The sequence below is a fragment of the Phocoena sinus genome, chromosome 20, assembly GCF_008692025.1.
Source record: "Phocoena sinus isolate mPhoSin1 chromosome 20, mPhoSin1.pri, whole genome shotgun sequence".
Classification (NCBI taxonomy): domain Eukaryota; kingdom Metazoa; phylum Chordata; class Mammalia; order Artiodactyla; family Phocoenidae; genus Phocoena; species Phocoena sinus.
In genome coordinates this window covers 41,475,643-41,490,102 of record NC_045782.1, presented here as the reverse complement: position 1 = coordinate 41,490,102, position 14,460 = coordinate 41,475,643, and the positions used below count along the sequence as shown (strand labels likewise).

Genomic DNA, 14,460 nt, shown 5'->3' with positions numbered 1-14,460 from the left:
CTTATTGGGAGGAGAGGGGAATTACTAAAACCACACTTGTAGGAATGAAATAAGGCTGTCAGTTGTCTAACCTGACAAACTGCCAAATTAGGCTCACGTTTTTGTTAATAGACTTTTGAACGGCTATTGAGAAGCAGAATTAAAATTTTAAGCTGCTGATTGTAGTTACTTTCTACTCCCCAAACACCCAACACTGGTTTATTTCTCCAGCATCAAGAAAGAAAACCAAGGCACTAGAAAACAAGCACACTTAAGTACTGAAGATAATTAAATCTTTATATTTTGCCGGAACTGTATATTGTAGCACACTAAAACCCATTCAAGGGAAAACTGGGCAAATTGAAAATTCTCCCATTAAACATTGTTTTTTGAAAATTCTCCCATTAAAGATTGTTTTTTGAATATGGACAAATTAGATGATTCCTTTACCCCCCCAAAAAATGCAATCACATAAATCAGTATTATTCTGAATTAGCTCTAGAAATCACACTGAAACTACATTACATTTACAAATATTAAATTTATTATAACTAGAATGAATTGAATGGTTCTCAGATTTGGCCACCTTATAGCTCCATTTAAGGAGGGGATTTTTAACAGAAAAATGCTTTATAACTTGGTCAAATTACACATTAAAAAAGAAAAACTCCTAAAAAGGAAAACAAGAAAAGCAACCCTTCAGTTTCACATAAGTAAAGAACAGGAGAAAGCACACAAGCTACATAGCTAAATTTACCAAACCAACCAAAGCCAGGGGGGATTTCTTTTCTGATTATGTGTCATAAAAAGGTCCACTGTCTTATATACACATGTATATAATGTTACATTCCGTCACTGTAAAAAGTCCCCTTTGCCCCCCTCCCCCCCCAAAAGTTTCAGTCTAGTCTCCAAACTTGGACAGCGGTGCTCGCTCCTGCTGCCGGTGCAGTTCGTTCTCCGTCAGCAGCTGGAGGTTCTCGGCGCGCAGCCGGTCTAGCTCCAGCTCCAGCTCCCGGACCCGCGCGTCGTCGCCGCCCAGCCGCTTGCTTTCCAGCCGCAGCCGGTTATTCTCGTCCTCCATGCGCGAGAGGCACTTCTCCAGCTCCAGGTACTCTTTGATGAGCTCCTGCTTGCTCATGTTCTGCAGGCTCTCCGCGTGGTACCGCTCGTAGGTCTCCGAGAAGTCCCGCTGCAGAAACTCGCTGCCGTCTCCTCCCATCCCGTCGCTGCCCCCATCCTCCTCGCCCGCTTCTTCCATAAAGTCCTCATCGCTGGTGTCGTCAGATTTGGCAGCGGCCCGTTTGGGATAGAGGCCGGTTTTAAGATCCGGCTCCTCCTGGTCGTGATCATCCATGAGAAACTGCGTGGTGTTATAGGGAGCCACTGGCTGGCCCTTGGCGAACATCTCGGCTCGAATCCTCGAAGCTCGCAGGCTCTGTTTCTCATCGAACTTTTTCTTCTCCTCCCAGGTCAGCGTGTAGTACGGTTTCCAATGCCGCTTCTTCTTGGAGGGGCGTCTCCTATGTTTTTTCTTGCCCAGCTGTCTCTGCTGCTGTCCCCACGCCTCCTCGCCCCCTGCGGTAGAAGCTCCCAACTTGTTGGCCTTCGGCCTCTGTTCCCTTCCCGCCGCCGGGTGGGGGGCACCGCCAGCGGACAAGTCGTCCCCATTCTGGCCCTTCTCACCCGCTTCCGGACAGCTGGATTCTGGGCAGACCTGGGTCTGCATGGGAGGCGGCTGGAGCTCCAGGCTCCCTTCCCCGCCCAGCCCCGGAGAGCCACCCGACTGGGGGGACGCTCTCGATTGCCACCTACTGTCCTCCTCGGGCACCCGCTCCTCCGCGCCTGGGGGGCGGTCAGAGTTCGGCTCTTCGTGGACAGCAGCAGCACCTGTACAGTTGCTAGTTTGAGGCTGGTGCTGATACTCTGACAAGAGTGGCTCGGCCATCGCTAATAGAATCCTCTTCTCGGAGTTTGAAGAATTTTGGCTGTAAGTCCTTAAGGAAAAAAGGGTTTTCTTTTCTTTCAAAAATGTCCAGCACAGTCCTCTTCGGTCTGTAATTCCTGCAGTGATGCCTTCAGCCAGTCCTTCTGTCAGCAAACTCCAGTTGCAATTTGGGAGCGCTCAAGTCAGTAAAGGGTTAAGGGCCCACAGCGCGGCCGGCTAGCGGGTCCAAGGGGGTGCAGCAGCAGGAACAGTAGGTGTTGTGCAGAGGGGGGTGGGCCTCAAGCCTCCCCGCAGAGCGCCCCCGCGATCAAGGAGTTGGTGGGCAAGGAGATTAGGTTAAATCCAACGGGCTAAACCCAGCCCCGAAGGGGTTAAAACTACCCGATGACGCTGACTCCGAGGGACCGGATCCACAAAGGGTTAAATCCCCTGCCGCAGAGCCCACAAGGGGTTAAAGTCCCAGAACCACCTCCTCCCACTTCCACGGGTGTCGCTCCAACCCGTGCTCCCACTTCCCTAGGCCCGGCCGGAGCCTCAGCCGAGGACAGACAAACTCATCTCCCCTTTGGCTCGATGCTCTGCTCAGCTCAGTTCTCCTCCGCCTCCTCCTCTTTTTCCTCCCTCCCTCCTCCCCCCTCCGTCAGCTCCTCTTCCGCCTCCTCCCCCAACTTCCCCTCCCAACCTGCCTCTCCACCTGCCAACTTCCAACTGCTGCCTCCCAGCCCTCTGCGCCCCTTTTATATAGAAGACGGTCCGCCCCGCCCATGCGCATGCGTAACGGAGTCCCCATCGCAGGAAGCTGGGAGTCGTAGTTCCCATCTTTCAGGCCCGCCGTCCTCTCGCGCCGTGCGACGTAGCCAATCCCAGGGCGCGTCGGGGGCGTCTTCCAGGCCACCTCCTTCCATCGTTTATCCCTCGCTAGAGGAACGTGAGCGCCCATTGGTCAAGAGGCACATGTCTCGCCGAGGAAGGAAGGCCGATCGCAGAGAAGATGGGGCGGGTTCTGGACCATACCATTCTGCTTCAGGAATACGAGAAGATTCGATGGCCTGTGAGGGCCCGCACAGAATATTTTTATGAAAAGGTGCGTCTTAAAGGCTACTATTGTATTCTGTCCTCAGCGGAAAGGTTCTGAAGGTCATAAACACTTGTTAGATAAAGCAAGAATGGTTTACTCCTAAAAAGTAGTCCCTAAAGTGTAAACGAGGATTTAATTCTGTAAAGAGAGATATTGGCCCATGGCTAATAATTCTCGATTCTTAAAATTATAGGAATGTCTTTAAGTGTGTGGTTAGTGACTGGGATTGACGTTTGCGGAAGGATATTGTGAACACATTTTTGTTTAAAAAAGCGCATGAAGAAGTAAACAAATGAAGAATAAAAAGTGCCGCCTTAAAGGGACAATGTGACTGCGTTAGGGCAGCAACCTCGGACTAGGCCTCGGAAAATGAGAAAGCAGGTTCGAGTCCCGGTTGACGTCCGCCTTCGGACTGGTCTCGGGACCCTTGGCCGAAAGTGGCCGAGTCCCAGCCCCAGCGTAGTCCTTCTGGGCCACCGCCGCCTCAGGGGCCAGTGCAAAATGGTGGGCCGTGACCGAGGCTCTCGCCTGGGCCGGGAAGCACCGGGTGTGTGCCCTGGGCTTCCCCCGAGACCCGGCCTGTAAGGCCTCGCCCCCTCCTCCCCCTCCCCGGGCCTCAGCTTCTATCGAAGAAAATGGTCTTCTGGGGCCGTCTTGGTCTCTTCAGTTGGGAACCGACCAGGAAATTTTCCTAAGCCCGGATAGGAGAGTCGAGGGCTGCTGCTGAGCCTCTTTGTTGGGGGAGGGGTTCGAAGTTAATACTGAGTTGAAATAATCAAGCCTGGCTAGTCGAGAGAGAAGGGGGAATCATCCACAGAGGCTCTTCCTTGTCAGTGGGCGCTGGGCAATACCGGGAGGGAAGCAGAGCCAGAGGCTTCCGCAAGGAGGAAGCCTTGCCCAGAAATGGAGGCAGGGGGATTCTGGCCCAGAACTGTGGGACAGATTCATGGCGGAGTGGAGGGGGGCGGCGACATAGTCTCCTTGTGAAAATTCTCCAGATTCCAAGCTCCCGCCCAAAGGACAGGGGCCGGGAGTAGCCCAAACCCTCCGCCCAATTCACTTAGGCCTAAAATCACCCCGAAATCTCAGTTTCTCCCACTTGCCATACGCACAGTGACCCGTTCTATTCTTACTGTTCTTAGTATTTCTTCTTCAGCTGCCGTGTATTACATTGCAACCGCTTTCCACCGCACAACGTTCTTTTACACACACAACCATTTGCCCCACCACAACAGCCCAGTGAGTTAGGCAAGGTAGGGATTATTGTCTCCATTTTAGAGATAAGACATCTCAGAAATTGACTTGTCCAAGGTCACATGACAATTGAGTGGCAATTTCAGCTAAAGCGAAATTTGTGTGTGACCCCGTGCCATTTTTCTTTCACAAACACAGAATTCCTTTTTTTTCATAAGAACGCTAGATTTGGTTCCTTTTCATCTCCAACAGCTTCAGCCTAATTCAGGTCCTTATTTCTTTTCTTTTTCTCTCTCTCCTTTTTTACCCTCTCCCCCCCCCCGCTTTTTTTTTTTTCTGGCTGCACCACACAGCATAAGGGATCTCAGTTCCCCAACCAGGGAATGAACCTGGCCCCCTGCAGTGGAAGCGGGGAGTCTTAACCACTGGACCACCAGGGAAGTACCCCAGGCCCTTCTTCACTTAGCAAACATCAGATAGAAGGGCACAATGGTGAATAAAATGTCATCCTTGCTACTCAGGTAATGTGTAGCGAGGCCATCAAACCACAGTAAGCAAGTGAAGAAACTCCTGGTAGGAGCTTGTGAGCCAAGTTGCTTAGGAGTTGAGAATTGTGGACAGGTTTCACGCAGGAGGTGACTTCACGCAGGAGGTGACTTCTTGGCTGTCTCTGAAAGACGAAGCATTTTCAGGCAGAGTAGCCTGAAGTAGGGCATTCTATGAAGAGCAAGCATCTCATCCCAAGACAGGTCTTGTCTGGGGACTCAGGAGTGCTTCTGTGGGGTAGTGGTGATGGGTATGCCCAGAGGGAGAGGCAAGCAAGTGTGACCCTGAGGCACATCCAGGTGTTTTGAGGTTGAACATCCTAGCCTGTTTTCCCTGGGCTTCCAAGAACTCAGGTCTATCTGAAAGCCTGCCCCTCCTCTGTGCTCCTTCATCAGTCACACAGGAGGCTTCCCGGGAGCAAGAGCTGCCCCTCACACTGGGAGCTCCCCGAGGAAAAGAGTCTTTGCAGAGAACTCGACCGAGAGTCAGAGACTTCCAAATTGTTCCATTTTCAGACGCCTGAGGGCTCCTGGGTACCCTCAATCAGGGGGTTTGGAAGGTAAACTGAGCCCAACCTCAGTCTACTGGACAGGGCTCAGCTATATGGACTCATTTGCCCTATTAGGGGAGGGGTGGCCAGACTGATAGTTCGTAATTCTAGAATTCTATGAAAGGAGGCCACGCACCTTGATATTAGCTGAGGTTTAACTCTTTGCTAGGCATTTACAGGTCCTGGTCATTTATTTTTTAAATTTTTTTATTTTTATCTTTGGCTGCGTTGGATCTTTGTTGGATGTGCGCGGGCTTTCTCTGGTTGTGGCAAGCAGGGGCTACTCTTCGTTGCGGTGCGCGGGCTTATTGCAGTTTCTTCTGTTATTGCAGAGCACGGGCTCTAGGCGCGCAGGCTTCAGTAGTTGTGGCGCGCCAGGGCTCGAACCTCTGTCCCCTGCATTGGCAGGCGGATTCTTAACCACTGTGCCACCAGGGAAGCCCCTGTCCTGGTCACTTAAACCCCTGGAGTGCCTTATGATGAAGAGATGTTCATCGTTATCTCACAAAGCAACCCAGGCTCAGAGCAGTTAAGAAACTTGCCCAGGTCACACAGCTAGTATGTGCAACTGGTGGAGCTGGCTTCCGCCCGACTCCTGCATCCCCAGCATCAATTTGGTCCCTCCTCCACTGCCCTCCAGTTGTCCATCCTTAACACACGGGTTAACTCAAAATTTCGGAGCCCCAGCAGTCTGCAGCAGCCAGCGACCCCCGGAGGTCTCTGCACACTCCGGCACTGGGCCCACCCCGACCGGGGCTCCCGCGCAGGGCCCCGCCCCCACTCCTCGGGGAGCGGCGGGAACGAAGCTCCCGCCGGCCTTGGCCTTCCAGAAAGTTCCCTGGGAAAGCCCGAGCGCAGAGGTCACCGGGAGGGGGAACGGGGAGCGAGCAGCTGAGGAGGGGGAAGGGGACAGTGAGCACTTCTGGGGCCGGGATCTCGGCCCCGACCCTACGCCTGGCGCGCGGAGCAGGGAGTAGCCGCCCTCCCCTTCGGGCGTGGACGGAGCCTGTGCCCGGGCCCCGCCGCACTCCTCTCCTCCCGCCACCCCTAGCTCGCCGGTTCCCTCCCCTCGGCCACGACGGGGCGGGGGGCGGGGCCGCGGCCTTGGCCCCGCCCCCACCGCGGCGCATCCCCTCCGCCTCCGTTCCAGACCCGGGGCTGGTGCCTCCACTAGCCCGGGTAGCTGGGAAATGCTTCTGGGACGCCGCCCGCTGGCCTCTCGGGGCCGTCCACGGGCAGCGGGGGAGGGGGCAGGGAAGGGACTTGAGGCTCGCGCGCCCCGGACCCGCTTCCCGCCTCAATCCGTGGCAGCCCAGACGGCAGAAGATGAAGGTTTTATTTTATTTAGTGAAACACTCTTTTGTAAGTTAATGTTTAGTGAAGACGTCCTGAGTATATGTGGGGGTAGGGCGGCCAGGAAAACGGAGCAGACTCCCCTCCCCCGGGGTTAGCTCTCTCCGCCTTTCCCCAGCTCGGTCAGGCCTCCCAGCCAATCATTTTTCCAGGCCCCGGCCCAAGTCCCAACTTGCTCACGAGCTGAGCCTCCTCTGGGAGAGGCTAGGGTGGGAAAGGAGTCAGGTGACCCAGAGGGTGGGGAGAGACCCGGCAGCTCCGCCCCTGAATCAGCCGCCAACCCTGAACTGGGGACGTGCACCACACGTGCAGCCTCCCCAGGGAGCCTGAGGTGGTTGGGGGTGAGAGGAGGGGAGTTCTGTGGAGCTGCAGGAAGAGTGGGGTCCTATCCGGCTCCCCATTAGGGGGGAGGTGCCAAGGCAAACACTAATTGGGGCAGGAAGGGGGTGGGAGCGGGGTTTAACGCCGTTCTCCTAAACTCTAGGAAGGCTCAAAGTCTCCTCCGTTGGCTGCAGAGACTCCTCCATTGAGAGTCACCTCTTCTGGGTCCGAAACTGTCGGAAGAGCCACTGGACGATGAAGGGCCACAGGAGGAAGAAGAGCAGCGTGGGAACAGAGAGCCCAGTGCCGGGCCTTGGCCTCTGCCGCCAAGGGGAGAGAGTCAGGAGCCAGCCCGGGCCTCAGCACAGGCTGGGCCCTCCTTCGCAACCTGCTTGCAGAGCTCAGGTGGGAGCTTCTGCCTCCCTCTCCCCAGTCTGAGGACTGGGGCTCCCAGTTTGTCCCTGACACGTTGAGCCCTAACTCTCTCCCATATCCTCCTCCAAGGTGCCGAGAAGGCTGAAGGCTGGAGAGAGGCTGCTGAGTGGAGAGACTGGCTTCGAGGCCGTCTCCTCTGGGCCACAAAGCAGTGACCCTGTTGGTGTGGCCCGAAGACCCCGTATTGTAAAGGACATGCCACATATTTCAAATGAGGACCCTGGGTGCTCAGATTTTAGTTTCTAAATACCATTCTCTGCTGAATGGAGAAGTGGCAGATTTTAGGTCTGGAGCAGGGAAGGTAGAATTGAATGTGAGACGTCTTGTACCAGGAAGCAAGGAAGCTTTTAAAGATTAATGAGGTCAAATTACCAGAACATAGAACCCAGCTTGAAAGGGTCCCACCAAAGTTGTGACAGCCTGGGCATCAAAAAGAATGATGATTGCAGTTGACTGAAATACTGAGTCTTTAAAATCCATGAGTTCATGATGATACTCAAAGAGAAGGGAAATTTATCACCATTGAGGTGGCTGTTAAATCAACTCCTTACTCTAAAAATAGGTAATTAAAGAGAAAGAATTAAGCACTTATGCTGACTTCCATAAGGCACTGTATTTCAGGGAAATCCTAGATGATCAGGGAAACTCTACAGAAAAATGGCAGCTAATATATGTTAAAGGAATAATAGAATTTAAACGTCAACATTGTTTTTTGTAACCAGTAAATAAATTATTGATCCAGGCAAGGAGTATCTATCAATTGTCAAAAGCTGTATGTCAAATGGGCTTGATGGGGAACTGGACATTCCCTGGCTGCAAGTGGTGGGAATAGACTGTCACCCCTTCATCCCTGCTAGTGGTCCACGCTAAAATCATTCACGGTAGGACATCCAAATATGTGTCCCTTGATGTAAAGAAAGAACATCACTTCTGATGTAATCTGGTCATGTAAACTAGCCAGGAGGCTGTCATCAGACAGACCACAAGAGTGGAACATTCTACAGGACCACTATCCAGTCTCATCCGCAAGTCAGTAGCAAGGAAGAGGGACTAGTCTAGACTAACAGAGTCTTAAGAACAGAGGCTCCTGGCCTGGACAGACAGGGAAGGTGGAAAAGGGGATTTGAATGTGGATTGTGTATTTGATGATATGAAGGAATTACTGTGTGTGATAAAATTTTGTTTTTGCTAGGTAGTAGAATGTCCTATTTTTAGAGATGCAAATCCAAGTATCTCAGGGTGGAAACCTTTAAAATCTTCAGCATATAAAATTAGTAAAAGGTAAACAATAAATAAGACCCTGGGGGGTGAGTGTTGAAAGGTTAGCCGCTGTGGATCTGAGGGCATTCCTGCCAACCTGGCTGACACCCACTGTGCCAAGGGGGTGAAGAGTCACGTGAGTGATTCCCCCGCATCCAGGAACTCAGCCGTCCCCTGCCCCCACCACTCCAGGCTTCGCAAGAACAGACTCACTCAGTGAGTGGTGGATGCCAGCTTTGGTGGGAGACAGACCTAGGGCCACTCCCAGCTCCATTACTTAACGTTAATACTAATACTAACAATGAACCCCATTTGAGAAGTCCCCCCCCGGGCACTGTGGAAGCACCTACATGCATTATGTCATCTAATCCTCAAAGCAGCTCTCAGGCTGTGTACCCTCAGGTAAGTTACTCAACATCTCAGAGCTGTAGTTTCCTCATCAGTAAAAGGGAAACGAAAAGAAAACCTATTTCACTGGTTTGTTTTGAGGATAAAATGAGATAATGCAGGTAATGTGTTTGGCACACAGCTGGGGTTCCAAAAATGGCTGCTGTGATTTATTTTGCAGAAGCAGAGGTGTAAAGGGCAAGCAGACCTAGAAGTTGAGAGGAGGGAGTGAGGGATGCAAGGGCTGAATTTGGGTAGGGCGAGACAATAAATCTGGGAACAGAAGTCCTGACTGAGGGGCAATAGGGACCCCCCCCCCCAGCCCCAATGCAAAGAGCAGACACATTCTGGCCCCTCCAACTGCTGGAATTCCACCTGTCCTCAGTTACTCTTCAGGCAGAGGGAGATAAGAGCAGGAAAGGAGGGCCTCTCCCAGTTCCAGGCTAGAAGCATTACTACAGACCCCCTGACTTCCTTGCCTGCGCCACGAGCCACAACATTCTCTGGAGAAGGCAGAGGTGTGAGCAGGCAGAGACGTGGGGACAAAGACAGAAGTGGCTGGATGAGGAGTCCAGAAAAGAGACCCTTAAAGTGCTGCCCCAGCCTTGCCCTGGGCCTTCGGACAGGGCTCACCTGCTTGCGGGGGACAGGCATGCTCTCCAGGCTCTGCAGTCTCCCCTGGACGTCCCGCATGCTCTCCTGCAGCGCCTGAACCGTCCCCACCAGCCATGTGTCCAATTCCTGGGGCCCCAGCAGGGTGCTTTCCAATCTCCCTGCAGTGCACAGACACACGGGGAAGGGGACTCAGGAGGCAGCTCAGCTGGGGGCAGGGTGGTGGCAGGCTGGGGCAGGTCCAGGGAGAATAGGAGTAGAGTGCGGTCCCTTGAACCAAGTGTGAGTCTTGGAAAGCCCATCCATGTGGCTGAGTAATGGGTTGCCAGGGGTTTGAATCCCAGCAGGACTACCACTTAGCTGTGTGACTTCGGGCAAGTAAGTAACTTCTCTAAACCTCGTTGGTCAACTGAAAATTATGTCATCTCCCTCACAGGGCTGCTCGCTCTGAGGAATAAAGGAGATAATATTTATGAAAGTGCCCCTTATGGGACGTGGCACACTGGAAGTTCTAGAAAGGGATTGGGCAGAACTCGTTGTCCTAAGAGAGTCCCAAATGGGAGACCCAGAGAGAGAGGATGACTCCCAAGACCACGTAGGTGTAGGTGAGAGAGCTGGTCTAGGAATTCTACCCCAGCTGCCCTTCCTCAGTGCCAGCCAAGAGTACAGACTCCTGGTGGCCCTTGGAGAGGAGGCCGGGCAGTGACTTTGCCCATCCCGGCCAGTGTCTGGCTTTAACCCTTCCTGGGCAGAGGCTAGGCACTCTCTCCAGTGCCTAGCGTTGGATTTCACCTCTCCCCATGAGGGCAGCCAGGGGAAGGCCCAGGGCACCAGAACCATGGGAACGGCCAAAGGGGGTGAAGGGTCAGTCAGGGGCTCACCTTTCTTTGCAGGAGACTCGGTGCTGTTTCTGGTGTTGAGCTCTCCTCCCAGGGCGCCCCTCTGCTCTGCCCCAACCTGCTGAGAAGAGTCAAAAAGTCCAAGGGGGGTGGTGGGAGCAGCTAGGGCCCAGTGGGGTAGGGAAGGGGAGGCAATGGGAGTGGGTCTCACCAGCTCAGGCTCCAGCTGCTCCATGGAATCACAGAAAACCTCAGAGTCCTGGTCCCTGGGTGGCTGGGACTCTGAGAAGGGGATGAGGAGGGTTAGTGACAAGAGGGAGGCCACGGAGGGAGGGGAGTGGGGTGCATCTAGGCAGAGGCATCTGTTCAGGGCACACTAGAGATACTGCCACAAGAGGCACAGATGGCTCCCTGAGTGGGGCCCTGGAACAGGAATCCCAGAACCTGCCCCTGGCCTCTGGGAGCACAGGAGGTCTCAGTGTCTGGGCACGAGGCGTGACAGGCACAGCGTGGCACCTAGCCTGCTACCCTCCACCCTGCCTGGAGGTCCCCCCCACCTCCGGCCTGGTTTTGGCCCTCTGCCCCTCCTGCCCAGGCACTGACCTGGGCTTGGGGGTGCGGGTTCCTTGGGAAGGCAGGGAGGCTCTGGGGCAGGCTCAGCATCTCCATTCAGCACCTGCTCTTTCCAACCTGTGGAGACACAACACCCAGAGGTGGGGCTGGGAAGATATCAGGCCCCCACTCCCCAATTAGCCATGGACTCTGCCTGAGACCCACCCCATCAGGGGCACTGGTTGCGGTCCTTACAGGGACATCACTTAGAGCCCTCTGCCCCCAGGCTCCCCTCCAACTGAGCAGCCCCCCGAGACAGTTCAGTCAGCACTCGTGGAGCTCCCAGCCTGGGGGCCTGACCTGTGACCCTTTTCAGGAAGGTCTCCGGGGGCCTCGGCATGTCAGGGATCACCTGGTACAGGGGCTCGAAGTAACCAAACATGTCCTCTGCCACCTCGCCCAGGGGCACCGTGTCGATCACCTGTGCAGGAGGGGGTCTAATGGGGAAGGGCTGGCCCCTCCCACCACTGCCCCCTTGAGCTGGGCCGCCTCCACCCTGCTTCTGCCCTGTCATACCTCTCCCCCTTGTGCCCAGTCAGGAACCAGAGACAGGCAGGGGTGGGGGAACAGCATGAAGGTGGTTAATTCCCATAGGGGTATCAACGTGCAGGAAACATAATGGGGGTCAGACTGGAAGGGTGGGGGGCAGGCCACCTGGCTGAGAGCTTAGTCACAGAGAGGAGTCTGCAGCCTCTCCCTACCCTCTGGGCCACCAGCTTCATCTCAGTGACGTAGGCGGACATGGCCTGCTCCCTGCTCATCTTGCCCAGGCTGTTCCAGGCATCCCTGGGGGACAGAAGGCTGTGAAATGCTGGTTGACAGCTGAGGCTTGTTTGCCCAGCCGATGGGGAGCTCACCATTTATAACGTCCAATAGGGTCCCAGAACCCAGGCTGGGGGACCAGGCAGGGCCCCATGGTAGCCTGCTTGTAGTAGCTGTAGAATCGCAGCATCTCTTTATAGGAGGGGCGGTAAGAGCCTGGGCAGGGGTTGGGAAGTGGGGGAGAAAGCATCACTCCCAGCTCCAAGAGGATGGAGGTGGGGGGAGAACCACCCTTGGGGAGGTCAGAGATGGCGAGGGGTCCCACCAGGGCAGCTGGACAGGGGCAGGTGGCAGAGGGGACCCCCAGGACAACTCAGGCAGGGACTTGTCTGTAGAAACTGCCAGGACCAAAGCCTCCTGGGAGGCGGACCCCAGTCGTCTTGACCCCCAAATGCGGGTCCCCATGCCCTCACCGTTCTTAGGCAGGTTCTGAATGACGCTTACTGCGGCCCGGAACTGTTTCTGGCAGTCCGGCTCTGGATTTTCATTTTCGGTACCCATACCCAGCTGCTCTGAGCCTTGGGGCCCTACTTTTGAGCGACTCTGCAAGAACAAACCTGTGTGTGAGCAGGCTCCAGCCCGCCCCTTCTGCCCCCCGCCCCAACTCCTCCCTGGCACACGCCTCTGTAAGTCACTGGTCCATTTTCCAGGAGCAAACTAAGCTCTTTAGAGGCCTGAGTGAGACACCCCGGGAGGTCAGAAGCTGCGACTGAGGAGACTCCTTTTCCTACCCCAAGGCAGCGTGGGTGGGGCCAGGATGGGTGGAGAGGACCTCGGTGTGTGGGTGGAAAGACAGGTGGCAAGTGCCTCTCTAGATGCACATCTCCAACTCCTAGACAGGAGAACCCGCAAGCCGAGAGGAGACAGGGCGGGGCAAACATCCTCCCACCCCGGCCCCCCATACCCCGGCTCAGCTGCCCGGCCGCCCGGCACTCACCCTCAGCGCCCACTGCCGGGACACCTGGGTTCCCGCTCGCCACTAGCCGGAAGCTTCCGATTGACCTCCTGGCCGGGTCTGGCCCGGATGGGGACGCGGAGCAAGGGGGAAAATTTAAGCCAATGAGAGAGCCCGTTTCAGATTTCTTCTACACCTCGACCACTCAACGCGGCCCTTTCGAGATTATGCAAATAGTTTAGCGGTGCCTCTCCCAATCAGGCGGGGCAAATCCGCGGGTTGGTTCCTCAACCCTGGATCGCCAGAGGCAGGCGGAAGCGCCCCCTGGTGGACACCGTGAAATGACGCTGTCTCTTGCGCCCCCTCTGGTGGAAACCCGCTAGTCAGCTGAACCCAGGTCCCCCAGATTCGAGCCACGCAACTCAGCTCTCCAGACACTTAACAGGCGCTGGGGATAAAAGAGGGAATCATGTTCTGAGGTCAGGGGTTCTAAATGAGGGACACTGGAGCTGAGTTTTGGAAGCCTTAAGAGTAAGCCAGGAGAAGAATGAGGAAGGTCATTTCTGGAGGAAGGAATTGCAGGATCAAAAGTACAGAGGAGAAGACTAAATATTTAGAAAGAATATCCAGAGAGGTGTGGAGACGCCAGCCAGCACGGACGGAATCTCTGAGTCCGGGATATCTGAAAATGGAGTAGAGCAGTAGATGGCAAATCTAGGTCCTGAGAAACTAAGCTTTATCTTTGGGATGACACACTCCCGGCCGCCGCCGAGTGGCGGTGTGCACCCAGCCCTCCACCCCCGACCCAGGGCACTTGCTGCAGAAGACGCACATATCCCACCCCTCGCGCACAAATACGCAGGTGGTTTCTTATGTACTAAGTGTACGTATGACACGGTCACCGGAACCCGCACTCGACGCTCACCCACAAGTTGATGCCAAGGACATCTACGTAGCGTGCGGTGGCCGTCCCAGGACGATCAAAGGCCCGGCGGGGGTGCCAACCTGTCCAAGCCTCCAACGACAGATTCTGCCGGCGTCTCCAGGCTTAGCGCCACCCCATCCTCTCCAGACCAGTCAGCTTGGAGTCTTCTACCCCTTTGGGGACGGCAACTGGCCGGGCGAGGAGAGGGTTAATCCTATGGCGTCATGGCCAGAGCCTTCCTCCCTCCCCATCTCCAGTCAGTTCCCACTCCCCCCCACCCCCCACTCCTCCGGTTCGGGCTGCCCTGCCGCCCGGCTAAGCTCCCGGGGCTTTCCGGGCCCGCGGACCCTAGGCCCTGGACTATCCGGCTCGCGGACCCTATCCCCTGTCTGGCTTCCTTCTGAGCCCTCAGGCGGGACGGGGAGGAGGAGGGTGGAGAGGGGTCCTGAGTCCACACTGAGTCAGGGTCCGGGGAAAGAAGAGGGTGTCTGTGCCAGAGGGCAGCCGTCGCTCCCTCCGATGCCTCCCCCCAGCACCATGGGGGCTCAGGACTCCGATAGGGCCGGGATCCCAGGACCGCTCGGAGAATGGGGAGGCGGACTCAGGAGCAGGGGCCTAACGCGGAGACTCGGGGTCGCGGGTCAGGCCCCCTGCCCACACTTCCTCTAGGGCACGGTTCCCCGCCTGGGGTCGCCGCCCCCTCGCAC

General features: G+C 55.5%; 2 protein-coding genes across 6 annotated transcripts; both read right to left on the bottom strand.

Moving 5' to 3' along the window:
• Window positions 1-262: 262 nt before the first annotated feature.
• HEXIM1 (HEXIM P-TEFb complex subunit 1) lies at window positions 263-2,632 on the bottom strand. The gene has a single exon (XM_032615599.1). It carries the CDS (start codon window positions 1,922-1,924, stop codon window positions 881-883), a length of 1,044 nt encoding a protein of 347 aa, XP_032471490.1. The 5' UTR covers window positions 1,925-2,632; the 3' UTR covers window positions 263-880.
• A 3,975-nt stretch (window positions 2,633-6,607) lies between these two features.
• ACBD4 (acyl-CoA binding domain containing 4) lies at window positions 6,608-14,456 on the bottom strand. 5 transcript variants are annotated; one of them, XM_032615602.1, is made up of 12 exons: window positions 13,754-13,970; window positions 12,871-12,948; window positions 12,665-12,765; window positions 12,347-12,476; window positions 11,969-12,089; window positions 11,813-11,897; window positions 11,412-11,532; window positions 11,103-11,189; window positions 10,711-10,781; window positions 10,542-10,620; window positions 9,682-9,821; window positions 6,608-7,286 (listed from the first exon to the last, which is right to left on the bottom strand). In XM_032615602.1, the coding sequence occupies exons 4-12, from the start codon at window positions 12,432-12,434 to the stop codon at window positions 7,179-7,181; spliced, it is 900 nt and encodes a 299-aa protein (XP_032471493.1). In that variant the 5' UTR covers window positions 12,435-12,476; window positions 12,665-12,765; window positions 12,871-12,948; window positions 13,754-13,970; the 3' UTR covers window positions 6,608-7,178. The 5 variants fall into 5 exon arrangements, with proteins under 5 accessions (XP_032471493.1, XP_032471491.1, XP_032471494.1 ...); XM_032615600.1 differs by lacking the exon at window positions 12,665-12,765 and having other exon boundaries at window positions 13,754-14,456; XM_032615603.1 differs by lacking the exon at window positions 12,665-12,765 and having other exon boundaries at window positions 10,542-10,617; window positions 13,754-14,044.
• Window positions 14,457-14,460: the final 4 nt, after the last annotated feature.

What these genes read in the sequence shown, in the direction of transcription:
- HEXIM1 (XM_032615599.1), bottom strand. Translation starts at nt 1,924, where the DNA reads ATGGCCGAGCCACTCTTGTCAGAGTATCAGCACCAGCCTCAAACTAGC.
- ACBD4 (XM_032615600.1), bottom strand. Translation starts at nt 12,434, where the DNA reads ATGGGTACCGAAAATGAAAATCCAGAGCCGGACTGCCAGAAACAGTTC. An exon ending in CCTATTGGACGTTATAAATG is followed by an intron (nt 11,898 to 11,968) that starts GTGAGCTCCCCA and finishes TCTGTCCCCCAG; the next exon opens with GGATGCCTGGAACAGCCTGG. An exon ending in TGCCTGTCCCCCGCAAGCAG is followed by an intron (nt 7,287 to 9,681) that starts GTGAGCCCTGTC and finishes CCTTGGCGGCAG; the next exon opens with AGGCCAAGGCCCGGCACTGG.